General features: G+C 37.9%; 1 protein-coding gene across 4 annotated transcripts in view; it reads left to right on the top strand.

Moving 5' to 3' along the window:
* Positions 1–21,487, top strand: part of VTI1A (vesicle transport through interaction with t-SNAREs 1A) — a 267,012-nt gene that overhangs the window by 136,516 nt on the left and 109,009 nt on the right. For all 4 annotated transcript variants that reach the window (XM_054637479.2, XM_054637482.2, XM_054637478.2 and 1 more), the window contains one exon: positions 18,913–18,983. In XM_054637479.2, coding sequence (XP_054493454.1) covers positions 18,913–18,983 — 71 coding nt within the window. The remainder of the gene's footprint in view (positions 1–18,912; positions 18,984–21,487) is intronic.

Below are 21,487 nucleotides of genomic sequence, written 5' to 3'. Positions count from 1 at the left end.
GATGCCTTTTTTCCCCCTCTTGAACATGGAAAAATTACAAGCTAAATGTTGCAATGTTCTGTCTTAAGAAACTGGAGGCCAGGAGATACCCCTATGTTTCACTAATTTATTCTGACTTTTGGAAGAACCATAACATTCCCACATCTCCATTCCTGATCTGTAAATGACAAGTCTTTGACTTTGTCAGTTCATAATGAAATCATCAGGCTCCAGTGTTGGCATTCACCTGATGGCTGACAAGATAGAGAAGGACACAAGAGGAGCTGGTGGGAAAAGCCTGGCAGGAGGACAATAGCAGAAGGGAAGAAATGGGATTGTGTCATGGAAAATGGGAAATAGGTTGATTTCTTTCACAGAGTAAGAAGGAAGATGAAAACTTAATTTCCACTGGAGGGACATGGGAAAATTTCCACTGGCTTGCTGAAAGATCTTTGGACACTTGGAGTGAAAATTGTGATGTGCCTAAAAAGCCTTGTGGGGAAAAATCCATCCTGGTATGTGTGGTTAAAATTATGTCGGCAGGAGAGGCTTCAAGTACAGAGCCAAACAGGATGGAAACAGGATAGATTCCTTTAGTAGGTCAGTTGGTGTTAGCTTCCAAAATGTAAAGAAGTTTGGAGTACTTAGCATCCATTTTTAACAGTTCTTTGGCACATGTGTGCTAAGGAGCAGACTGAACTTCCATCTGCACTGAGGGCAAGATGGAAAAGTGATCAATGAATGATCAACTCACTGTTGCTTTAACTGTTTTCTGCCCCTTTTCAGCTGGTTTTGTGGCTGGTGGGAGATTACTGGGGAAGAAGTGATGACTCTTCATAAGAATGCTTTTAAATATAATTCCATTATATAACATTGCTCACTGTGCCATGCAGAAATTGCACTTTTGTAGGAAAGGTGGAGCTCTAACAGCAGTCATGGAACATGTCTGGCTGTTTCACCACGATGCAGGAGTTCTTCAGGGTCCGGGAAGGGGTGGATCCAGTTCCTGACTGCCCTAACCAACAACACTGACTGCTGCCCCTGACTTGGGAAACATATTTTAAGAAGTCTCACAAGTGCAGCACAGAACTGTAATTTTGCTTTGTGACTCATGCTGAGATACAGTCCTTGCATGTCGTTTTGTCTGGGCACCTAATAAAGCTCAGGCCACACCTGTTTATGGATGCAGCAAAATGGCAGGGAGCTTATTTTTATACCATTGATTCTTATGAATGCCATTTATAATCAACACCTCCATGAGGAACTGGCTTGTGTGCAGAAATGCTCTTTAATTGAAGGGTGCACTTCAGCAGCACAATGTGGTCCCAGCATGTTTATCTCATGAAAGCCAGAACCATTACAGTTATAGAATATCAAATGCCTTGCATGGATCATATTTATTTTATTACTTCTATGATCATATATATATATATATATTTATATTTATATATATTTATATATATATGACTTTCAGGATTGTTCTTGTTTGTGAAAAGTGAAATGTGGTCACTTTAGAAAGACAGAATTAATTCTGTGTGGGGACTATATGACAATTTTGGGAAACATTCCTGTCCTACAGAACACACAGGTCACCACGCTTTTCTGGTGAGACAGAGAAATGACTTGTAAGAAGCTGTTAGGTTAATTACTGTTTAGAAAAGGGTATTAAATTCAAAGAAGTGTGCAGCACTCTGTTGACAGAATGATGGTTGTTGACAGATTAAAACAACAAAAATATTTTGGAAATGATCCTTCTCCCCTTTTTTAAAATAACACAGCAAATTGGACCTGTGAATTTTGACAATGGCTTTTGAGCTGGCGAAATTGAAACATGCGTGAAATCAAGCTGCATTTTAATGCATCAGCTTAAATTAAAAATTAAGAATTTTAGAAATCAGTGAGAGAGATCTATGGGATGGTCACTTCTTTTTTTCCCCAGGCTGTGACATGGAGCTTAGAGGGTGTTTGCAGTCTGTTTTGCAGAGCACCTTATTTTCAAACTGAGCTGTACTCAGCTAGATCTGCATCGCATTTGTAGTGCTCAGTGCTCACAAATGCATCTTCAGACCTCTATTTATTCAATTACTGTTGTCAGCATTTTTGTCTAAACATTTTGGTTTGTTTTCTGGCAGAACAGTCTCCCCCCCAGCAGCAGAGGTACGTGGAGTGCTTGCAGAACACGCTGTGTGTGCACCCAGCACATCATGGCCAACATAGAGCTTATGGTCATCAATCATTTGATTGTTCTTTAAACACTGTTTTAACAGGCATTCCTTGTATAAATGGATCAGGTTATTGACCTTTGCCAGCAATTGCTTGCTACATGTCATCATGGCTTAATGACATTATCAAGGAACATATTCTGTATTGTAGATACTTTAAAGGGCTCATGCATTGTCTCTCACTAGGACACATGGCTGGCTAAAGTATCTTGAATTAGCAAGTTATTTGATGTCATTATTAAAATATGCAGAGCATTTCCAGCTACTTATGGAATAGGAGGGTGAAATACTTCTCTTTTCTACAAAAGCAAAGCCCGGGGAGAAGAGTTATTTGTCATATTGGAATACTTGTTTTGAAATCCTGCTTCTTTTTTCCTTTACAATTTAATCTTCTATCCAGAATAGAGTCGTGCAGACCTTTGAATATCCTTTGAAAATTGGTTGACTGGTCGGCAGAGCTCCAGCTGCAACTCCTCCATGTCTAGGAATACTATAGATCTAATTGGCACTATTAAATCATTACAGCACATAATAGATGGAACTTCCGACTAAATCAACTGTGTTTTTAATGATGATAAGAGTTTTTAAATTAGAATGGATACAACATTCTTTATTTATTTCTATGGTGTAGGAAGGTTGTTAACTGTAATGGCTGATCAATTTAAAACAGGGAAAGTAGCCAGTGTTCTATAAATTCTCTCTTCTGGTTAAAATTTAAGGTGGTACAGAGTTTTCAAATCACAAATTGTGAAGCTAAACTATTTAATTGACTCTTTGTAAGTTTTTCCAGTATGTGGATCTACAGTGGCTTCTGTGGCTCCTCATGTTTCAATCTTAAAGGCAGTTTTCTGTCCAACAGAAAAAATATGCTTATCAAAAATTGAACACTCTTGTAGTCCTGTTTTTTCCTTGACTGTTGCATTGAAATTCAGATTCTGCATGAACCAGAGGGTTTTAAAGCTTAAAAATTGGTATTAATCAAGAAATCTTCATGACATTGCTAGAAAATAATTAAGTAGCATTACTTTCATTTTGTAGTGGAGAGAGACTCAGGTATATTGGTAGCCTAGATATAGCCAAAATTCAGATGTTACTCTCCTGTTCTGTAGTCATTCCTCTTTTAATCCAGAAAGACCTTTTCTGTAATGTAAGTATCTTGCTGTTGTAATAATTAGCCAACATATTCTTGGTCTTTGCTTTTCCCTCACTGGTTGTCTGAGACCCTGTTCTTTAATACCCCATATTCACTCCCTAAATTGTCTTCATGTTCCAGTCAGTTCTTTAACTTTTGTCTTGCTTTGCTTTCCATTGCCATAGCAAAATATCTTCTTGTGTCTTTTAATTTTAATGGTGCTTATTACCCAGTTGTCCTTATGCTTATTAACAGCTTTCTGGTGAAAAGATGGAATATAAATTTTATATAATTATGGTCTTGCAGAAAAGTGGGAGTAAGGTCAGAATAGTGAATTCTTACCCTTCTGACTTCTGGTGACATCCTTCTTTTGTCAGCTTCTGAGCTCAAAAAAAAAATGGTAATAAGTCTTTTTATTCTTGGACATATTGTAGAGATCTCTGTATTAATAGCTACCCCACATTTTCATCGATTTTAAGATCTAGGAGGAGAACAATAGGTATTTGTCAAGGTGCTCTGCACTGAGGCCATAGAAATGCAATAGTTAATTTTGGAATAGAGAAAGTATTCCTACCACAGGCTGTAAACCAGGTGTAGCTTCAAGGAGGTGGGGGAGACAACAAGCAGGTATAAAACTGGTTCAGGGGAGGAGAATCAGGACATAAAAGCACTATTTGAGAGTTTCTTCTAAGTAAATCTCCTCACAGCAGTCCCCAGTTCTTTTTCGCCAGGGTTACATTTGATTGCTGGCTTTGACAGCTCACTGCTGGCAGTAGGTTTCAAAAATGTCTAATCCAGCTGGATTGTTCTGTCTTCACATTTCCTTCCTACATCAAGAGTGTGTACTATTACAGAAAAAAAAAAAAAAGGAAACAAGGAGACAGAAAAAAACCCCTGGTTGCTTCCATTATGGGATTTAAGATAAAACAGAAAATATAAACTTAATAATTAAAGCCATGAAGGCTGTGGTGATGTTTTGTTTTGTTTTGTTTGGGGGGCAGGAGGAGAGAAAGCAAAAGCTCACAACGCATCCTTAACATCTTCAAGATGGATTCAGAGCTGTGATTTCAGCCCCGAGACCTAACAAACATCGCATACAGAGTGCAGTAAATGCAGTATTCATAAATGTATATGCTCTTTGTGACTTCATGTCAGCAGGGTTCTGTAGACCCTCATTTGTATCAAATAAACTTCAAATGGTAAAGAATACGTGCCAGCCAGGGACAAGCATCACTTTGAATTGTTCCTTGTGTATCGTTGCTGAAATGGGAAACATGGCTGGCTTCCTGTTTGTCAGGAGTGAAAAACAGGCACATCTTCTGTAATTATTAGTAATAGTGTCAATTTAATAAATTATTCACTCGTGACAACAAGATTTACATTCTGTTTGCTGATAGCTTGTGGGGGATAGTGTTTGCTTTAGGAAGGTAAAACCTCACAGTAATGCAGTGTACATCATAAATCCCTGTGTCACACCTGCTCTGAAACACTGGGGACAAATGGTGCTAACTTGTTTCTTACTGTACCTTCCTCCTCCCCTGTGGATGATATTCTCATGGGCTCACTAGATTTTCTGCTATTGCTTATGCATCTGGGACTAGACATTTGGAGATTCAGCTAACACAAAGGTTCATGGTGGTGCCTGAAATTTCCATGGACTGTGAAGAAATTATTATCCCTGGTATATCAATTGACAAGAGAAGCCAGACTAGAGATTGCAAGAGTGGGATGAGGTGATGAGTTGTTTATGCTCAGCTCCTTTCAGTTATGGCAGCATGGGGGAAAGTGCAGAAATGCTTGAGTAAAAATTTAACAGGTGAATGATATCTGAGCTGAGAGAGGAATTAATATGCTGATAGACAATGGAGAAGTCAGACCATGAAGGGATTGGCTACAGAAGGAATGTGGCTATTGTTTCATGTGTTGAACTGGGGAAAGACAGTGGCATGAAAGAAAAAGACCAGTATGGTACTGAAAAATAGTGTTTGTAGCAAGGTTCTAGATTATTGTAGGTGGTGCATAGATTTTTTTGTCAAGGCTAAAACAAAAGTGTGTGATAATATAAATAAAGGGTGAGAGCTTAGAAGAGCGTTTTAGGAAAGGAGTGGCTGGGACCAGTCTGTTTCCTATTGATGTCATGCAGAAAGAATCAGAGAGCTTGCCCAAAATGCAATGATGGAAAAAAAAGAACTGAATAAAAAAAGCTGTTGAGTCTGGGTAGAAAGAAAGACAATCATGTTGCATGTCACGAGAATAGATGGTGTGGAGACATGTTGGGGGACAAGGAATTGCTGTGTTGTGCTGAATTTGAGTTGAAGGCTGAGCAGTGAGAGAGATCGGAGAGAGCAGTGTAGCAGGGAGGGAAATCTGTCCCTTATTAAATAGTAACTGGGTTGGTGCATGAGATTTTCCAGCCATAAATCAGCTGCAGATCTGTGGGGGGGAAAGGAACCAAAGCCAGAGCCTTACACAGCTCTCACAGAGAGGGCAGGAGCCTGGGTGCAGAGGGAGGAGGAGATTTCAAGAGGGAAAGCCTGACCAGTTGTGTCAAAGGCACGTGTGAGCTTCCCTCATCCACCAGCTCCCCATCTGGGAAGTTTCCCTATCCCTCCATCCATCCCAGTGTTTAGCTGGAGGAGCTGGCTCCCACCAGGTCAGTAGAAGCAAACCTACAATGGTTTGGGCTGGGATTGTTTTCAAAACACTGCTTTTCTCCTAGATTGTCTCTGGGTTTCTCTAAGAGAAACCCCCAAGGCTGTCAGGATAGTTTGAAGTTGAACAAGAGACACCAGAAAATTCTGATTGTTTGCCGTAAGATGTCCTAGTAACAGAAGCTAAGCAGCATGTGGGCATTTGCTTGTTTCAGTGGAATTCGAGTAGAAGCATTATTTACCCCTGTTTTACAGATAGTGTATATAGGATAAAAGAAATAAGATGACTTGCCAAAAAATCAAATAAGAGATCTGTGATCAGTTCATAGTCCCTTGCTTGTAAGTACTGTTTCTATATTTCTTTGTAATTCAAAAGCAATTAAAGCAATGAAAAGAAATAAAAGAAATTAAATAAAATAGACCCCAGCACGTCTTCAGCAATTCCTCTGTTAAAACTTGTGATATGGTATGAAAGAGGTTGAAGCTTTCCTCCTTGATAATACATTAAATAATTATAAAATTTTTATTTCACCTTAAGTAGGAATAATATTTGATTGTCATTTAAACCAGTTCTTTAGAATCCCATAGTTTTACTCAAAATAATCCAAGAACATTTAATAAGTCTTAAAATATTCATAACACACGGAGATCATTACTCTTGAGACCTTTGTACAAAGCAGTGAAGTGTGTTAGACATATGGCAGAAACCTCTTAATTTCTTATTTCTTGCTATGATTATATGGAAGAAAGGAAAATTCTCTGTTCTTTTCCCCATTGCAATCTGCATGCCATTGTTTTATCTGTTGTGGGCCAAAGTCATCTCACACACATGTTCACTGAAGAACATGGAGTAAATCAGGCTTGAATTTAGCTCAGTAAATATATGCACAATAACAATAAATTCAGTTTTCTGTACAGTATTTCAGATAACAAAAGAAAGGACACAATTTATTTCTATATCCTGGATGATGTTAACAGCCCAAACTGTGTTGCATGACAGATGCTGGTACCTACCTTTTATATTATTGGTAATTATCTGAAGTTGTTAATTGCTGTGGCATTGAGTATTAAGAAAAAAATCAAAAACAATTGGTATGTCCTGCATTGGAAATGTATCCTAAATATCAGAAACCCTGTCACAGTACTTAACTGTATGAAGAGAGGATGAAAAATTTTGTTTTTAAATAAATTTCATTGTGATTGTCTAAAGTCAAGTGAATTAAATCCATGAATTAAATCTAAAATAAAACTGTGGTTACAGTATATGGTCATAATCCCCAGATCTGTTGTGTTGAAATGACAGTATAATGAGTAGAAGTTAAAATGTCCTCTGCTTTCAAATCCTCATGGTTGTCATTTGATTAAATAATAGTGCATTCTGTTTGATGTCTTGGCTTTATTATTCAGAAGCACTTCAGTATATGTGCCCTACCTTTGTATTATGTGCTCCTGGCAGCCAGGTATCCATATAGGTTCTTATTTACACACCTGCAACAGATACACTGCACATTTAGCTTGCCTGTGTGCTGCTTGAATATGAAATTTTAATTATTCCTCTTAATTATGGTGCATTCACCAAAAAGAGGGAAATCATTGGTCAGGTACAAAAAGAAACTGCTTAGTATTTGAAGGAATTTGATAATTTTGTTGTAGTTCGTAGCTTGGCAGGTGGTAATAATGCTATGCCAGCACTGTCAAAATATGAAAATTAAAGTGACGATGGGTTTTAATGAAATCCATTTGACAAATATAATTAAGGTGTTTTAATATGAAGCCCTGTAATAAAGACTACCGGTGGACTCCCTGAGGTCCTGACTAATTGTGTAGATTGCTTTTAAGCTTTGAATAGTTTTATTGGATAATGAACTGTTAAGAAGTGTTAGATCTTTCTTAAGCAGAATTTGGTTTGAAAAAGAAGAGGAGAGACAGGCCTGAGGTGTGGCATTTTAAACATAATTAGAAGAGAGATTTAAGTTAACATCTTTGATCTTGCTGTCAGTTTTTGATTAGAGCTGTAAATGCTTTAATCAAGTGCAGTGTAGTCATTACATTTCTAACTGTTTTTAAACTGCGAAATTACTGAGACACTGACATCGGTTTAACACTTCTTGAGAATTTCCAGCAAAGTTATGTTTGTAAACTGGGTGTTTGCATTAAATTGCCATACTGCAATAATTTAACAATTAAATAGATCATGGGATAATTATATTTTGGGGTTCGAATAGTGTAAAAACCCCTTTTAGATTAAATAGAATGTTCTGTGGTTGAGGAGACTGGGCCACTTCAGATTTCATTTTAAAAATAATTTCTAATCTTGAGGGTTTTTTCAATTAAAATTATATTCAAACTAGTAGTTGTAATGAAAATGAATATATAAGAAACTAAGTGCAGTATTTAAATGCCTTCCATAGGAAAATTTTTCTTTTAATGTTACACACTGTTTGACTAATGTGGATTCCTTCACACCCATTTTTGAGCCAGGGAAGCAGGCACAAGATTTTACCAGGGGTACAGTAGTGCCTGAGACACTCAGTTCTGTTCTCTCAAATCCTATCTTGCAACATTAAAGATTGCTTGAAGAAATTTCAGAAAGATCAATTTTTTATTTTTTTTTTTTACTGGCATCCAAAACAGCAAAATGTGAAAATGGCCATGGGCTCAGGTTGGTAATGTCAGTGAGGATGTTGGGCTGGATGGTACCTGCCCATAGGTGGCATGACTTCATTTCAAATACAGAACCCAGCAGTCCAGGGCCCTCTCTCAAATCTGACCTTGCCTCCCTGTGTTCTTGATCTTTGAGCATGATAGAAAATCCAGATATTTCTCTCTTTACTGTATGGGCTAAGGGCTGCTAGACATAATGTTTTACTCATGTTTATCTTCTAGAAATCAAAAATTAAGGTACAGGAAAGAAAAACATACTAAATCCATTCTGTCTGCAGCATACAGACCATCCACACAAATAAACTCTAACAGTGACCTGCCAACAAGTCCCACAAATTTGTTAATGACGTCCCACAGCAAACCACCTGTGCCTTTGGCAGCAGGTCCTGCATGCTGACAAGTGTGGCAGACCAGGGCAGAGGGAGATGTCACCCAAGCCTGGGACATCCCCACAGGGACTGTTCAGTGCCCGTGTCTGTGCCAGCTGCAGCCCAGGGAGCACCCAGGAGCAAACAGCCTCCCTGGTCATCCTGGCCCAAGTCCTTGGGGACCCAAAGACCATTGCCAGTAGCTAGGATGGCACTTGGAGCACCCCAGGCTGCTGCTTTGGGAGCATCCAAGCAGAAGCTGCTGCCCCATGCCGTAAACTGCTCTGTTCTGGAGCAGTTTGTGTTTAGAAATCTTCAGGTCTGCCCTAAATCAAGTCATGTAGTGGTAGTCTAATGTACAGGTGCCAAAACTGTTGGTAAGTGCTGCTGGGTTGCTCCATCAGAAGAAATCACACTTGTCATCTTAGGCACTTAGTGAAAAATCAGGTTTTTCAACAGCTTTCTCCTAGCAGGGATGCCTTAGAAACAAATTGTGTCTGTATGCAATAAAGATCCCACGTAAGTCAACCTCTGAAACACCATCTGAAGAGCTTAACTTGATCTTGAAATATCAGTCTGCTCTGAGTGCTGTAAAAATTCTATTATGGGATAGTCTATTTTTCTATCTCAGCAATTTCCAGAAGAATTATCTTTGTTTTACAAGGACAGAGATGTTTTAATTTTATTTATATGTATATATATATGCATATATATACACATAGCCCTGCAAATTCAACCAGGATTTTAAAATTAGTCTGGATTCTTTCCCTCTGATAACACTGATTTGCAAGGCCATCAAGTATTTTTCATTGTCCCCTCTGAACCTTGCTGTGGGTTTAGTGAGGCAGTGGTTTTCTCAGCATTACTCTGTGTGTAATCAAAGGCAACATTGCAGATGGAAATAACTAGCACTTAGCTCATGTGTGTGAAAAAGCAGAATCCATAGCTGCATTGGTCCTGCAGGGAAAAAAAAAAAAGAAAAAGAAAAAACAAAAAAACAAAGGAAAAATGGCTTGAGATGGGAAGCTGTAAGTGGAGGAAGACTGTAAGAAGTGTGCTGGGTAAGGAGCACCAAGATGTTTATCTTGATGTTTTGTCCTTTAGGTGCAGGTTTTTTAATTGCTGTATATTTCAAATGAACACAGATTCTAATCGATGGGTATAAATATCACAATGTAGAAAACCAAGATTCAAAATGTAATAAAATGCACAATCTACTTAAGTTCATCACCAAACGAAAATACAGCCGAGTGAACATTTGCTAGAGATCCTTCCAGAGAATAAATTTCTGGGGTAGAGCTGGAACTTGGACAGCAGCCAGCCCAATAAGCTACAGACTGTCCCTTCCCTCTGTCCCTCGTCCCTCCATCTCCAAGGAGCTGCTTCAGATCTCCAGAGTCCTGATAGAAGAAACATTCTTCTCTGCAAGCAAAACCACCATCATGACAAAACTGTTGTGCACTGCACATCACATGGTTCTCTGGTTGTAAATTGCCCAATAAATATTCTAACAATGTCTTGAAAAGGGTTTTTCCTCTCTAAATTGCCACCTCTTTGGAGAGATACTGCATTTACAAGGGAAAATGAATCTTCAGTAGTAATTTGGTACTCATTTTTCTTCCTTTTAAAAGCTTTGTTTTAGTATTGGTAGAAACTTTGAACAATAACTTTCCTCAGCATTCTATTTATTATTTTTTTATACTTTAGTACTTCCATCCTTCAACTTTGCAATGCATTTCTTTTTATGGCATTTAGATTTTGCGCAATTCAGTTTGTGCAAAAAATGGGAAACATTGAAAGGATGAGCTAATTAATGTTTCTTTAGGCTGTCCAAGGAACACTGTTGTGTTAGAGATTTTCCCCATTTGTAATTTATGCCTGTTAAAGCTTTATTTTATCATCTGTTACTGACTCCTAGGCTTCAGTTTGCACTTACTGGCTGTAACAAGCATTTCATTTTACACGGAGAAAAAATGGTTTTGGTTTCAGTTACTTTTTTTACTGTACCTGAAAAAGAGAATGGGATTTGCAAATGATAAATGGGGAAGTTGACTAGCTAACTAATAAAGATTTGTCTTAATCAAGTATGATTTGTCAGAACAGGAGCGCACTGGGGTCAGGGCACACGCAATGAATAATACAGCATTCACTGGAGAGAAGGACCAGGCAAAAGGCCTCATAAATATGCTGCTATTACCCACTGCTAATTCGTATTCAAAGAGTGAGTTCCACTGAAGCCAGCTCCGAGGTTGCTGAGCTGTTCACCTGCTTCGTGGGCTTTTCCATGTTTAAGAAAGTTTATACAGTTATATTTTTATGTACACACACTGTTTACCGAATGCTTTATTTATGCACAGACTGCTGCACTTTTTGGTCAATGTGTTTAAGCATTATTTATTAATCAGCTTCTAGGTTTGTTTTATTTTTCTAATGTCTGGGTGCTATTGTATTTCTGGTTTTCGTTGTTTAAATATGAATGTGAATACAGCGGGAGATAGTTCCATTCACATTTGAAATGAATTTCTGAACAGTGCAAGAAAGGTTAAAACACTCTTTAGCTTCATGGAAGTATTAGAGATCAAACAGGCATAGACTTCTTGTTCATGTTGGCAGCTTTCCTGACTTCCTAATTGACCTGTAGATCCAAGATAAATCTGGTAAATCGGGATGTTGGGAGAAACCTGAACAAGACCAAATGTAATTTTGTTTGGTTCTGGCTTTACTTTCTGATGATAACTTTGCTCTTAGCTTCAAGAAGCATTTTCTCAGATTGAAACAGTTGAAGGATATACTCTTCTCATAGGTCTACTGATGTCCAGAGGAGATACTGCAAAACACTCTTGTTACTATTGATAAGTTTAAGCTACATAAATGGATCATAAAGAAACAATCTGAAAAATTAGTAAGTTCTTCCAGTGCTTACAGATTTAACTAGCAGTTTTTATTCTTCATCATTGCGCTACCTAAATGTCATATACTGTGGTACGTAGTGGTTATGTAGTTAAACAAGATTGAAAAAAAATCTCATTCTACTCTTCAATTTTAAAACATATTCTTCAATGAATATTCTTCATGAATTTCAAAACATTTTCTTGTCTTTTAAAAACATAATGTAACTTTTTTTTTCTGTTTGCTGGTCGGCTAATAGCCTGTCTCATCTATTTTGTGCTCAGCTCTGTGTCTTGAAGTGCACTTACTGCTTTAAGAATGGATCAGCTTTAGCGATAGGGCCAACTTTACAAGCCTCAAGCTGCTCATGCAGGAGTTTAAGTTACGCATTTTAAGTCTTTAAAATTACCAGTAATACAGAGTCCATAGTAATTATTTGTACTGCTCTGAGTTTATAGCAAACTGGGTAGATGGTGGAACACTTCTGATTAAATAATGATTATGAATACAGCCTTAGATGAACCAAAGATCACCATTGTGTCATGTCAGTGCTGTTTGGAGTCACAAGTTTAATTAAATGTCAGTTTGTGGCTCAAGTTTTAGAGGATGTATTTCTGCAACTTAATTTAAATGCAATCATGATTTTTAATACTCTCCCCTGCTAAACCACTTTCAGACAAGGTCAAGACTGGCAGTACTGCAATGAAGCATCACCCATTCCTGCACCAAGCTCAGAGTGAGCAGGGGCTTCTGCCATCCTGGGAGCACTTAAAAAGTAGCAAAAGAAGACACTGAGGGTTGCCTCCCAACTTTAGGTACATTATTAGTGATTGAAAGGGGGGTAGCAAGTTGTTTACTTATTGATGCACTGAGGAAAGATTTCTTTTTTGCCTTAGAACTTACTTGAAGGAAGAGGGTAGGGGAGGAAGATGCGATGGGAGGAATTTGGAGCAGACAAGCACTGCTGGGCTGGGGCATGGCAAGAACAATGGCCAGCCTGCAATGTAGACAAGTGCTCAGCAGAATCAAAGTCTGCCACCTCCTGTGAATGTTGCTGTGAGGATGTTAGTAAGGGAGCTCAGCTAGATTGGTGATGGGAGTAGACAGAAAAAAATACATCAGTTAGTGAGAAATGAGTTGTTTTTTACCAGCAGATTGATGTAAGTTAGGATTTCAGAAAAGGTATGAAACTTTAGAAACAGAAAAAGCAACTGGAGGTGAAGTTACTAGGTCTGTCATCTTTCTTCTTTCTTTATCCTATTTTCTTCTCATTCATCTGCCTTTTTTTTTTTTTTTTTTTTTTACTGGGGAAGGACAAACCAGGCCTGGACCATGGGAGGCGATGGTTATGAAATGCTCCCGGTTTGTTCTTAAAGGCATGTGGCACCTTCCTCAAATATCTTTTCTTCTTTATTTTGAACAAAACACAAAGACTGAATTCTGATTAGGTGTTCTGGATGTTTTTCTCACTGGCTTCTCTGACCTCAGTCTCAACCAACCCCTTTTGCTCTTGGCCAATAAAAATAATTTCATGGACATCCATTATAGCTTATAGGGAGACCTTTTCATTTGAGAAATGTTTGTATTTTTTACTTTGGTGGACATGTTGGACTTTGGAAGTTTGGGAGGTATTTTTAGATGTTACTTGCCTCCACAATAAGACTGGGCAACTTCTTTTATCCTCTCTTGCAACTGAACTTCTGACAGCTCTGGAAGTGTTGGATGTCCTTGGTGAATGCTGTGGATTGTCAGTGCTCTTTCCACCTGTATGGCATTTGCTTTTGCTGAAGAAGCCAACTAATCCCTATAAAAATTAGCTAATTTTTATTTTATTGTGTTAATTGACCACTTAGCAGCATGCAGATTAACATCTTCATGGCAGATTCTTGAGGCATTTGAGCACTAACCCATGTTTCACTGTTCTGTTAATGCTCTACAAATTGTCTTCCCATTGGCTTATGGCTGTTACATTATCCTTCATTTATCTGTATTACCCTGTACTTGTTTTTTAATAACCTTAATGATCTAAATCCTTCTGTTTCTAATTACATCAGCTGTTCAATGTAAATATATGTCAGCTGAACTGGGGAATTTATTGGACTTTTACCTGTGTCCCTATACTTCAAGATATGTCATCACTTTCTTTATTAACTTTCTGCTGTCAGAAGCATAAGGTGTTTGACTCAACGCCAAATTCTTCAACTCCTGCAACCTATATTTTCCAAGTTTGTAAATCTGCTTGCTGTCACCTCTGAACAGTGAGCTTTTAACACTTTCTAGTATTTTTTCCCAGACACTGCTCTTGATGATTTATCCTAGTCTCCTAAAATCAAAACTTTTAACCTGTCCAAAATGGAGTGTCTTTAGGGGAAAAAAAAAAAAAAAAGCCCCAGCCTCTGTCAGCATAGTTTCTGAAACTCTTGTATAAGCTTTTGCTACATCTTCAGAGCATGTGATGTCACTGTGCAAAGACCACACACAATTGCACTCCCCAAATGGCACTGCTCACTGGGCAGGGCTGAGGATCTCAGCCTGGAACCGGTTCCCACTCCTACTCTGGTCAACACACAGTGGTTTTTGTAGTGTATTTCATGATTCTGTAGAACAGCCATCTTGATTTTTAACATGATCTTCTGCTTTTCCCAGTGTAAATTAATTTATTGTTTCCAACATCTAATTACATAGCCCAGATGCATGCATTGTATATATGATGAGATTGAGCAAATCATATTTCTGGCATTCTTTCTGTGATTTTTTTCATTTTAAGCTTTTTTTTTTCGTATTTTAAATTATATCAAGATATCTGCTGCATCTTATGACACTTTTATATGTACACACACACACATATATATGTACACACATATATATGCAAACACACAGGGTACACTTTGAGAGAAAAAGTGCTCCATAAACTATGTTGGATTATTTTATTTTTCATATGAAAAGAAAAATAGGGAGTCTGTCTTCAAAATTAATAAAAATGCATGCTTGTTTATCCTAAAGCCTGGAGAGGCTCATTCCGTGTCATTCCTGTCTCTTGAGTAAATATATTAGTCATTCTTAGGGCAAAAAAGTATTATTGACTTGAGTGATTAGAAAAAGCTCTTTCAGAATCAGTTTAGCTGATAAAGTACATAAATTCTTAAATGGCTGGAGGCAAAAAAAGTAAAAGAAACCAGTCAAGCACAACTTATTTTGCATTCTTGATGTGTGTGTAGGTATTAGAAATCAAACTCTGTGGACCACATATTAAATAATTACAATTTGTATGTATAAATACTGCATACAGGTTACAAGCAAATTCCAAAGAAAGGGCTTATTCAGGAGTGCAAATCATTGCTAGAAGTGATCATTGTCTTTTGGGTTTATCTCAGCATAACTGTTGAAAGCCATGTGCCAATTTGTGCACACATGAAGGGGGAAGTTAGGTTTGCATTTCTTACGTTTGGGGGGGTTGTTGGTTTTTTCTTCAAGTGAGGAAAGTTATATTCATTCCTCTAATTAATTTCAGTGTTTTAGGATAAGAAATGTTATATTTTTCTTGCATAACATAGTCTCATAGAACCAGGCACCATTTGTGTTGGACTCACAACATGGCATTTTTGAAGTGCTTGGCACTAAAGATGATTTCCCATACTTTGTTCAAAAAACCTTTAGGGCAGAATACATTTAGAGCTGTGGATTTTAGCATTCACCATTTAAGGATGATGCTTGTTAACATTATGTACTTTTTCAGAAATATTTTTTTCTGCCCATCACAGCATTGTTTAAGACTGAGATAATTGCTCTATCGAATATTCCTGCCCTCTGTCAGTACACAGATAATAATGATGTAAATGCATTCACCCTTCTGCTTCACACAGTTTAGCTGTAATTTTAAAACATAATTTTATGCATCTCTTTGGGAATTTCAGTTTGAAGAGGCAGCACCACTCAGTCTTTGGTAGGACTTGGGACTGCGCCATACTAAACATTGTCCGTACAAAACAAGGGAAAGGTTGGCATGATCCCCAAATAATTGACATTGTTAAGATTCTGTGGAATTAACACCATTACTGGCAAGAGGCAACACCCTTTGGTTTGTGTATTGGTCTTAATTCATGCATCTGCACTACAGTATATCTTACAAACCTGACCTTTTCACATAACTGTAGTAGCTTCTTCAATGACTTGCATTATAAGTAGGCTGGGAAGATCCAAGCAGCACCATTGCACTAAAAGCATGAATCTGCCAAATAGATGGATGTTTTAACTGGAAGGAAAAGAGTTGTGGGGAAACCTGAAAAATGTTAGAAAGCAATTATATCAAGCTTGTAATTAGCTGTACTGTGGGCTAATGCTACATTTTTCCTAGTCCCAGGTGCTTTCAGTTGCAAACCAAGTGAAGAGACATGTCTTCATTGAGAAGTCTTTATTTTCTCTCTGTAATAATATTTTTGTTTGACTGTCTTGACCTTCCAGCTAAAAATCAAGTTTCACTGTCATCAGTGAATTTTCTGAGTAGAATGAGGATATGAAGAGGATAAAGGTGTCAATTTATGTTTGCAAACTTACTGTGAGATTATGTTATCTCCGTCATATCTCTTTGTTCAACTTATGTTGTTATTTTAGCCCAAAAAAGGCCAAAGATCATCAACGAAAGTGCGTGTAGAGTAAAGCTACTCCTGTAAAATTGATGATCCGTCCAATTATTTATCTATAGAGGCTGCTGGGAAGAAATGCAACTATCTCAGTTCTCAGACCCCTCTGCTAGGTTGAACTTCATGGCTGAAGGTTTAATCCCTAAGTGTCATATCAACAATTCATTCTGTGATATTCTGGCTGACATGCTCTCCTTCCTTATTTATTGATGTCTTCAGTCATCGACAATGAGAGGAAAATACACTATTCGTCAAAGTGACGGTGTTTTACCCTCACTTACAGTTGATGCTGCTGTCACATTGATGGTTGGAAAATAAACTCAATCATTATAAAAAGCTAAGAGTCTGAACTTGCCACTGACAGGAAGAAGATGAAAAAAAAATATACAAACCCACAGTAACTTGCTTAAAAATTGGTGTAATAAAAATAAAACTGTTCCCTACAAAGATATTTTTGAGCTTTGTTCATGAGATACAAAACCATTTTAGCCATGTATTTTATACTTATTCCTTTGAAGGAAGATCTGTACCTCGTACTCCTTTATGTCTGCAAACATACATGTAATTTTTAGCACTAAATACACTTTTTATCATTTCACCTCATGCTACTAGGTTGGTAATTTGTTGGTTTTTTTCCCCCTCTCTTTTAAGAGATCTTGCTTTGTTGTTTTTTTTTTCTCCCCTGGATTATATTGAACACATATTTCTGTTTGTGTATTACAGTATTTTGAGTGCTTTAATGAGGAAAAGCTCAGTATAGTTCCATCCTGTAAGTCCTTTGACATGCAAACATAAGCAAGGCTCTTGTGAATCACTTTCTGAGGCTGCCATTTGTGTAACTGCACTGCACTGTGCAGCCTTTTTAACTCCAAACCCATGTATCTTACCACATTTCACCTTTGGGAGGCATTGTATATACAGCTAAAAGTAAAGAGCAGCGAGCCAAGAGGGACAAGATAGCATAATGAGGATGTCAATTTGTGGTCAGAGGAAATATTTATCTTACTTGTACTATACTTGGCAACTGATAGAGAAATATATATGTAATGAATTTCCTCCGACTTTATCTGGCAGACTGTGTACCTAGTGTTAAATGGATTTAAAAATAACATTGCTTGTCTCAAACTTTTAAAGTTTGAGGTGATTCTACTTTGGATTGTTCCTTGAAAATGGACTGTATCTATTAAAAAAAAATCATAATCGTGTTTGCTAACATATTGGTGAATTTTTAATGATCCGTTTCTGAAGGCTCCCTGAATAATGACATTTAGGATCCCACTGACTCACCAGAACAAAAGCAAGGCACTTTTTTTGTTGTTTAGGGGGAAAAAAAGCCATATTTTTGTAGTTGTACTGTTTTGGTTCATATCTCTGGTAAGCCTGCTAAGTACCCTAAATGAATGTGCACAGAATTGCTGGTTGTCTCACACGTGCTGTGTGTCCTGAGGCAAAGCTACAGCTGCTTCAGCTCCTTCTGCCTGCTTCCCCATCTGTAAAATGGGAATGCTTTAACTTATTTTTCTCCTTTGGGGAAATACAGGAAGGGTTTCTTAATATTTCTATAGAGCTTTGAAGATTAAAATCTCTCCTCTATACTTGCTGCTAATATTTCAGGGTTAGAGAAGCATTTGATTGAAGCTGTTTGAAGAGTAAAGTTTTGGCATCTTGTGTTGTCTTTGTACCATATCTTGAGGCCTCTCCACTATAATTTTGCAACCTTTGGTTCAGCGTAAGCTGCCGAAGCAAACAAGCCCTGTGTAAACAAACGGTGATGACTATAAATTAATGTCTCTGTCTGCTCTTGAAAACATCAGGAGATTACAGCCTATCTCTAAGCCAGCCAGAAACAGTCCATGGTGGAGCAAAGCACACACCAGTGACTGGGCTGAGCCTGAAAAAGCTTTCATTTAAGCATCAATGGTAAATGCTGAGAGGCAGTGAGAGAGGTTTTCTTCTAATATGACTTCTGTGTCTTTAGATGTGCAAGGATGGCTGGTGTTTTAGCAAAGGCTTACTGACTTCCTTGGGCTTAAGGAGTAGATAGGAAGTATGAGCACCCAGCATCTCGAGCAAGTCTGAAAGTCTTCTTGCCTTTGTTTCACAGATCAAAGGTCAGCATCAATTCCCAGGGTATAGACAATCTCAAGAGACTGCAGAGGGGCAGCTTCTGGTTTGGTTTGCTTCTTCAGTTTTATGTTGTCTGAAAAACTTAAAATTTAAAATAATGATGTATTCCTCTTTGCAGTTAGGAGGAGTGATTAGGCTACCACGTGTTAAGTGCTCTTGTTAGAATCTAACTTGGCATTTTAAGGCCTTGCAGTCACAAGCTGTATTTTTCATGATTTACATTTTCATTTTTTAATGCAGAGCAGATTGGACAGGAGATGCTTGAAAACCTCAGCCATGACAGAGAGAAGATCCAGCGGGCTCGGGAAAGAGTAAGTTTGATAATAAGTAATTGCTGATTCTGCATTTTATTTGCATTGGACAAGTTCTTTGTGCATGCAAAAATAATCCAGATGAGATATAATCACCATCTGCAGTGGAGAACTTACAAAGTGTCTTACATGGGCCCCATCCTGCCAAGTCTCTCTGATGGGGAGTCACACTGTAGTCACCAAATCTGCTGCTGGGAGCAAATTTTCTGTCACCATCACAGTTAGGTCAGTGTTCTGTCCTTTGAAGGGTTTGTTATGCTGTCCATTCCAATGACTACTTGGGCTTCCAATGAAGCAGTTCAGTATTATAAGTGAGCTTCTAATAGTTGAGCAACCTTACTCTTTGTAGCTGCAGATGCAAATAACAGCCTCTTGGGCAGGTCTGTGTGAGGAGCAGGTACTGCTGCTCTGTCTCTGCAGCCAAGGCCACATATCTGTGTCACTTCTGGCTCCTGGGGCTTCCATGGGGATCAGCTCCATTGTGCAGAGTTAATGGAGGTGCTCAGGAGCCCATCCCATCCAATGTGTACAAATTCTCTGAACTTCTGTGTGGGAACCCATCCTCTCTGTCTCTGGTTTCTGCTCACAGAACCAGGACTTTCTGTCCATGACCTGTTGTTCAGATACTTTCCCAAGTGACCAATTTTTTGCAATGCTTTCTGAAGTGCTGGGCATTGCTACTTTAAAACACTACATATAGCTAGATCACTAAATGTAACTGAGAATTGTGAGGATTGACCAAGTTTTGTTCTGGCAACTTGGTGTTATATTTCACCTCCACTTCTTATATCCCCAGTGACTGCTGAGTCTGAAATGCTTTTCTGTTTCTAGCTGGACAAATAAAACCTAGGCAATGGAGATAAATGCCATGTATTCCTTTCTGCTGATCCTGTATATCCCAGGGATGTAGTTCTGATCACTCAATGTATGCATGGTTCATAGCATAACTTTTCCTTTTCATTGCTTTCCAACTGAGGAGCAAATTTCTTTGAAGGCAAAACCTGTAAGAGGCAAAGAGCAAGATTTAAAATAAGAAGGATATTCTAGGAAAGTGTAGTACATACATACTCCACCACAATGCAGCAAAAAACCCTCTTGTCATAATGGAAGATCTCAAATTCCAAATTGTTTTATCAGGAGCCACTTAAATACTTAAAAATACTTAAAATATTTTCTTCAGGGAATTCAGAAAAGTTCTCCAGTGGAGCCACACGGTTCTACCTGTTCCAGCTGTCTGTGTACACTCAGATGAACATTTAGGGGAGATGTTAGATAATTTAGCTAGCTTTCCATTTTCTAGAGATTTTGAAAGACCAGACCAGAGGGTGCTTTATCAATGCATGATAGGTGTACATTAAATACATGGAGTTATTATTTTATCAACCAGGGAATAAATTTGTCTTCTGGAATGAAATAGCCACCATGAGTATGATGGTCAGGTTTAACAGTTCAATGTTGAGAAAATTAGGAAGATCATTTTTTATAAGCAAAATGTAAATAAGTTAATGTCTCAATGGTTTGATAAAATTTACATATATGAATTTTCCCGTCTGTAGAGTAAAATTCATATTTTCTTCTGAAGGGAAAGAGAAGGGATAAAAGCTCTGCTACAAGTCAAATAGGTTAACTGGATTATACAGGACATTAAAAGATGCAACATCTTTTAGGAAAACCTCAAAATTTGTGTAAGGCAGACAAGATATCAATGTCAGCATCTTGTTCATCTTCCTGTTTTCTCATTATTATTCTTAATATTATCTTTAAAAACTATATAGATTTGCCATTGCTAATATCAAAGCCTGTTTCAAAATGTTTTCACTACAGCAGTTCTGTGAAACACACACAGTTTAAGAGGTTCACATTCCACCAGTTCCATTCCACACTTCTGTGGTGTGCTGGTATTGGTAAAGAAATGGTGGAAGAACTGCAATCAGATAATTCAGTTTTAAATAAAAACAAACTTACAGTTTGAAACTCTTCATGTGGGTTTTTTTTTTCTCTGCCAGAGCAGGAAGAAAAGGTGTTTTCTTAGCATTCTCTTGGGAGGTAGCTAGAGATCTTCCAACTATGTGTGTACGTGTTTGTTTCTTTTTTAATGTTTCTTTTGCTTATTTTGTGGGTTTTTTATTACCATAAAAACATGAGGTCGTCTTGCTTAGAGGAGTTTGTCAAACCCCTAAGATTCAGCTTCCCCTTCCTAACTATCAGCACTGATTCTAGCTGTCAGGTAGAATCCTGCAGCAAGAGAGGAAAGTTAGGATCAAACATTTAATGGTAAAAAGGAGAGCGCTACTTTTCTGTGAAAAGGGAGGAGAAGCCCCAAGTGTTAAATGCATCTTTATGAATAATAAAAGACCAATGTAAAGCATACATTTGTACTTCAGATTCCCTTCTAGCATAGATAAGAACTTGGCTTTTTAATGAGCCTTTTAAAAATTATTGTGACGTTTTTTCTGCTGTTACTTATGTCAAACCGGGCTAAACTGCTTTTCTGGAGCTTGGAT

This window comes from Agelaius phoeniceus, chromosome 9 (assembly GCF_051311805.1).
Source record: "Agelaius phoeniceus isolate bAgePho1 chromosome 9, bAgePho1.hap1, whole genome shotgun sequence".
Classification (NCBI taxonomy): domain Eukaryota; kingdom Metazoa; phylum Chordata; class Aves; order Passeriformes; family Icteridae; genus Agelaius; species Agelaius phoeniceus.
The sequence above is the reverse complement of the archived record's forward strand: the minus strand, read 5'-3'. Positions and strand labels throughout refer to the sequence as shown.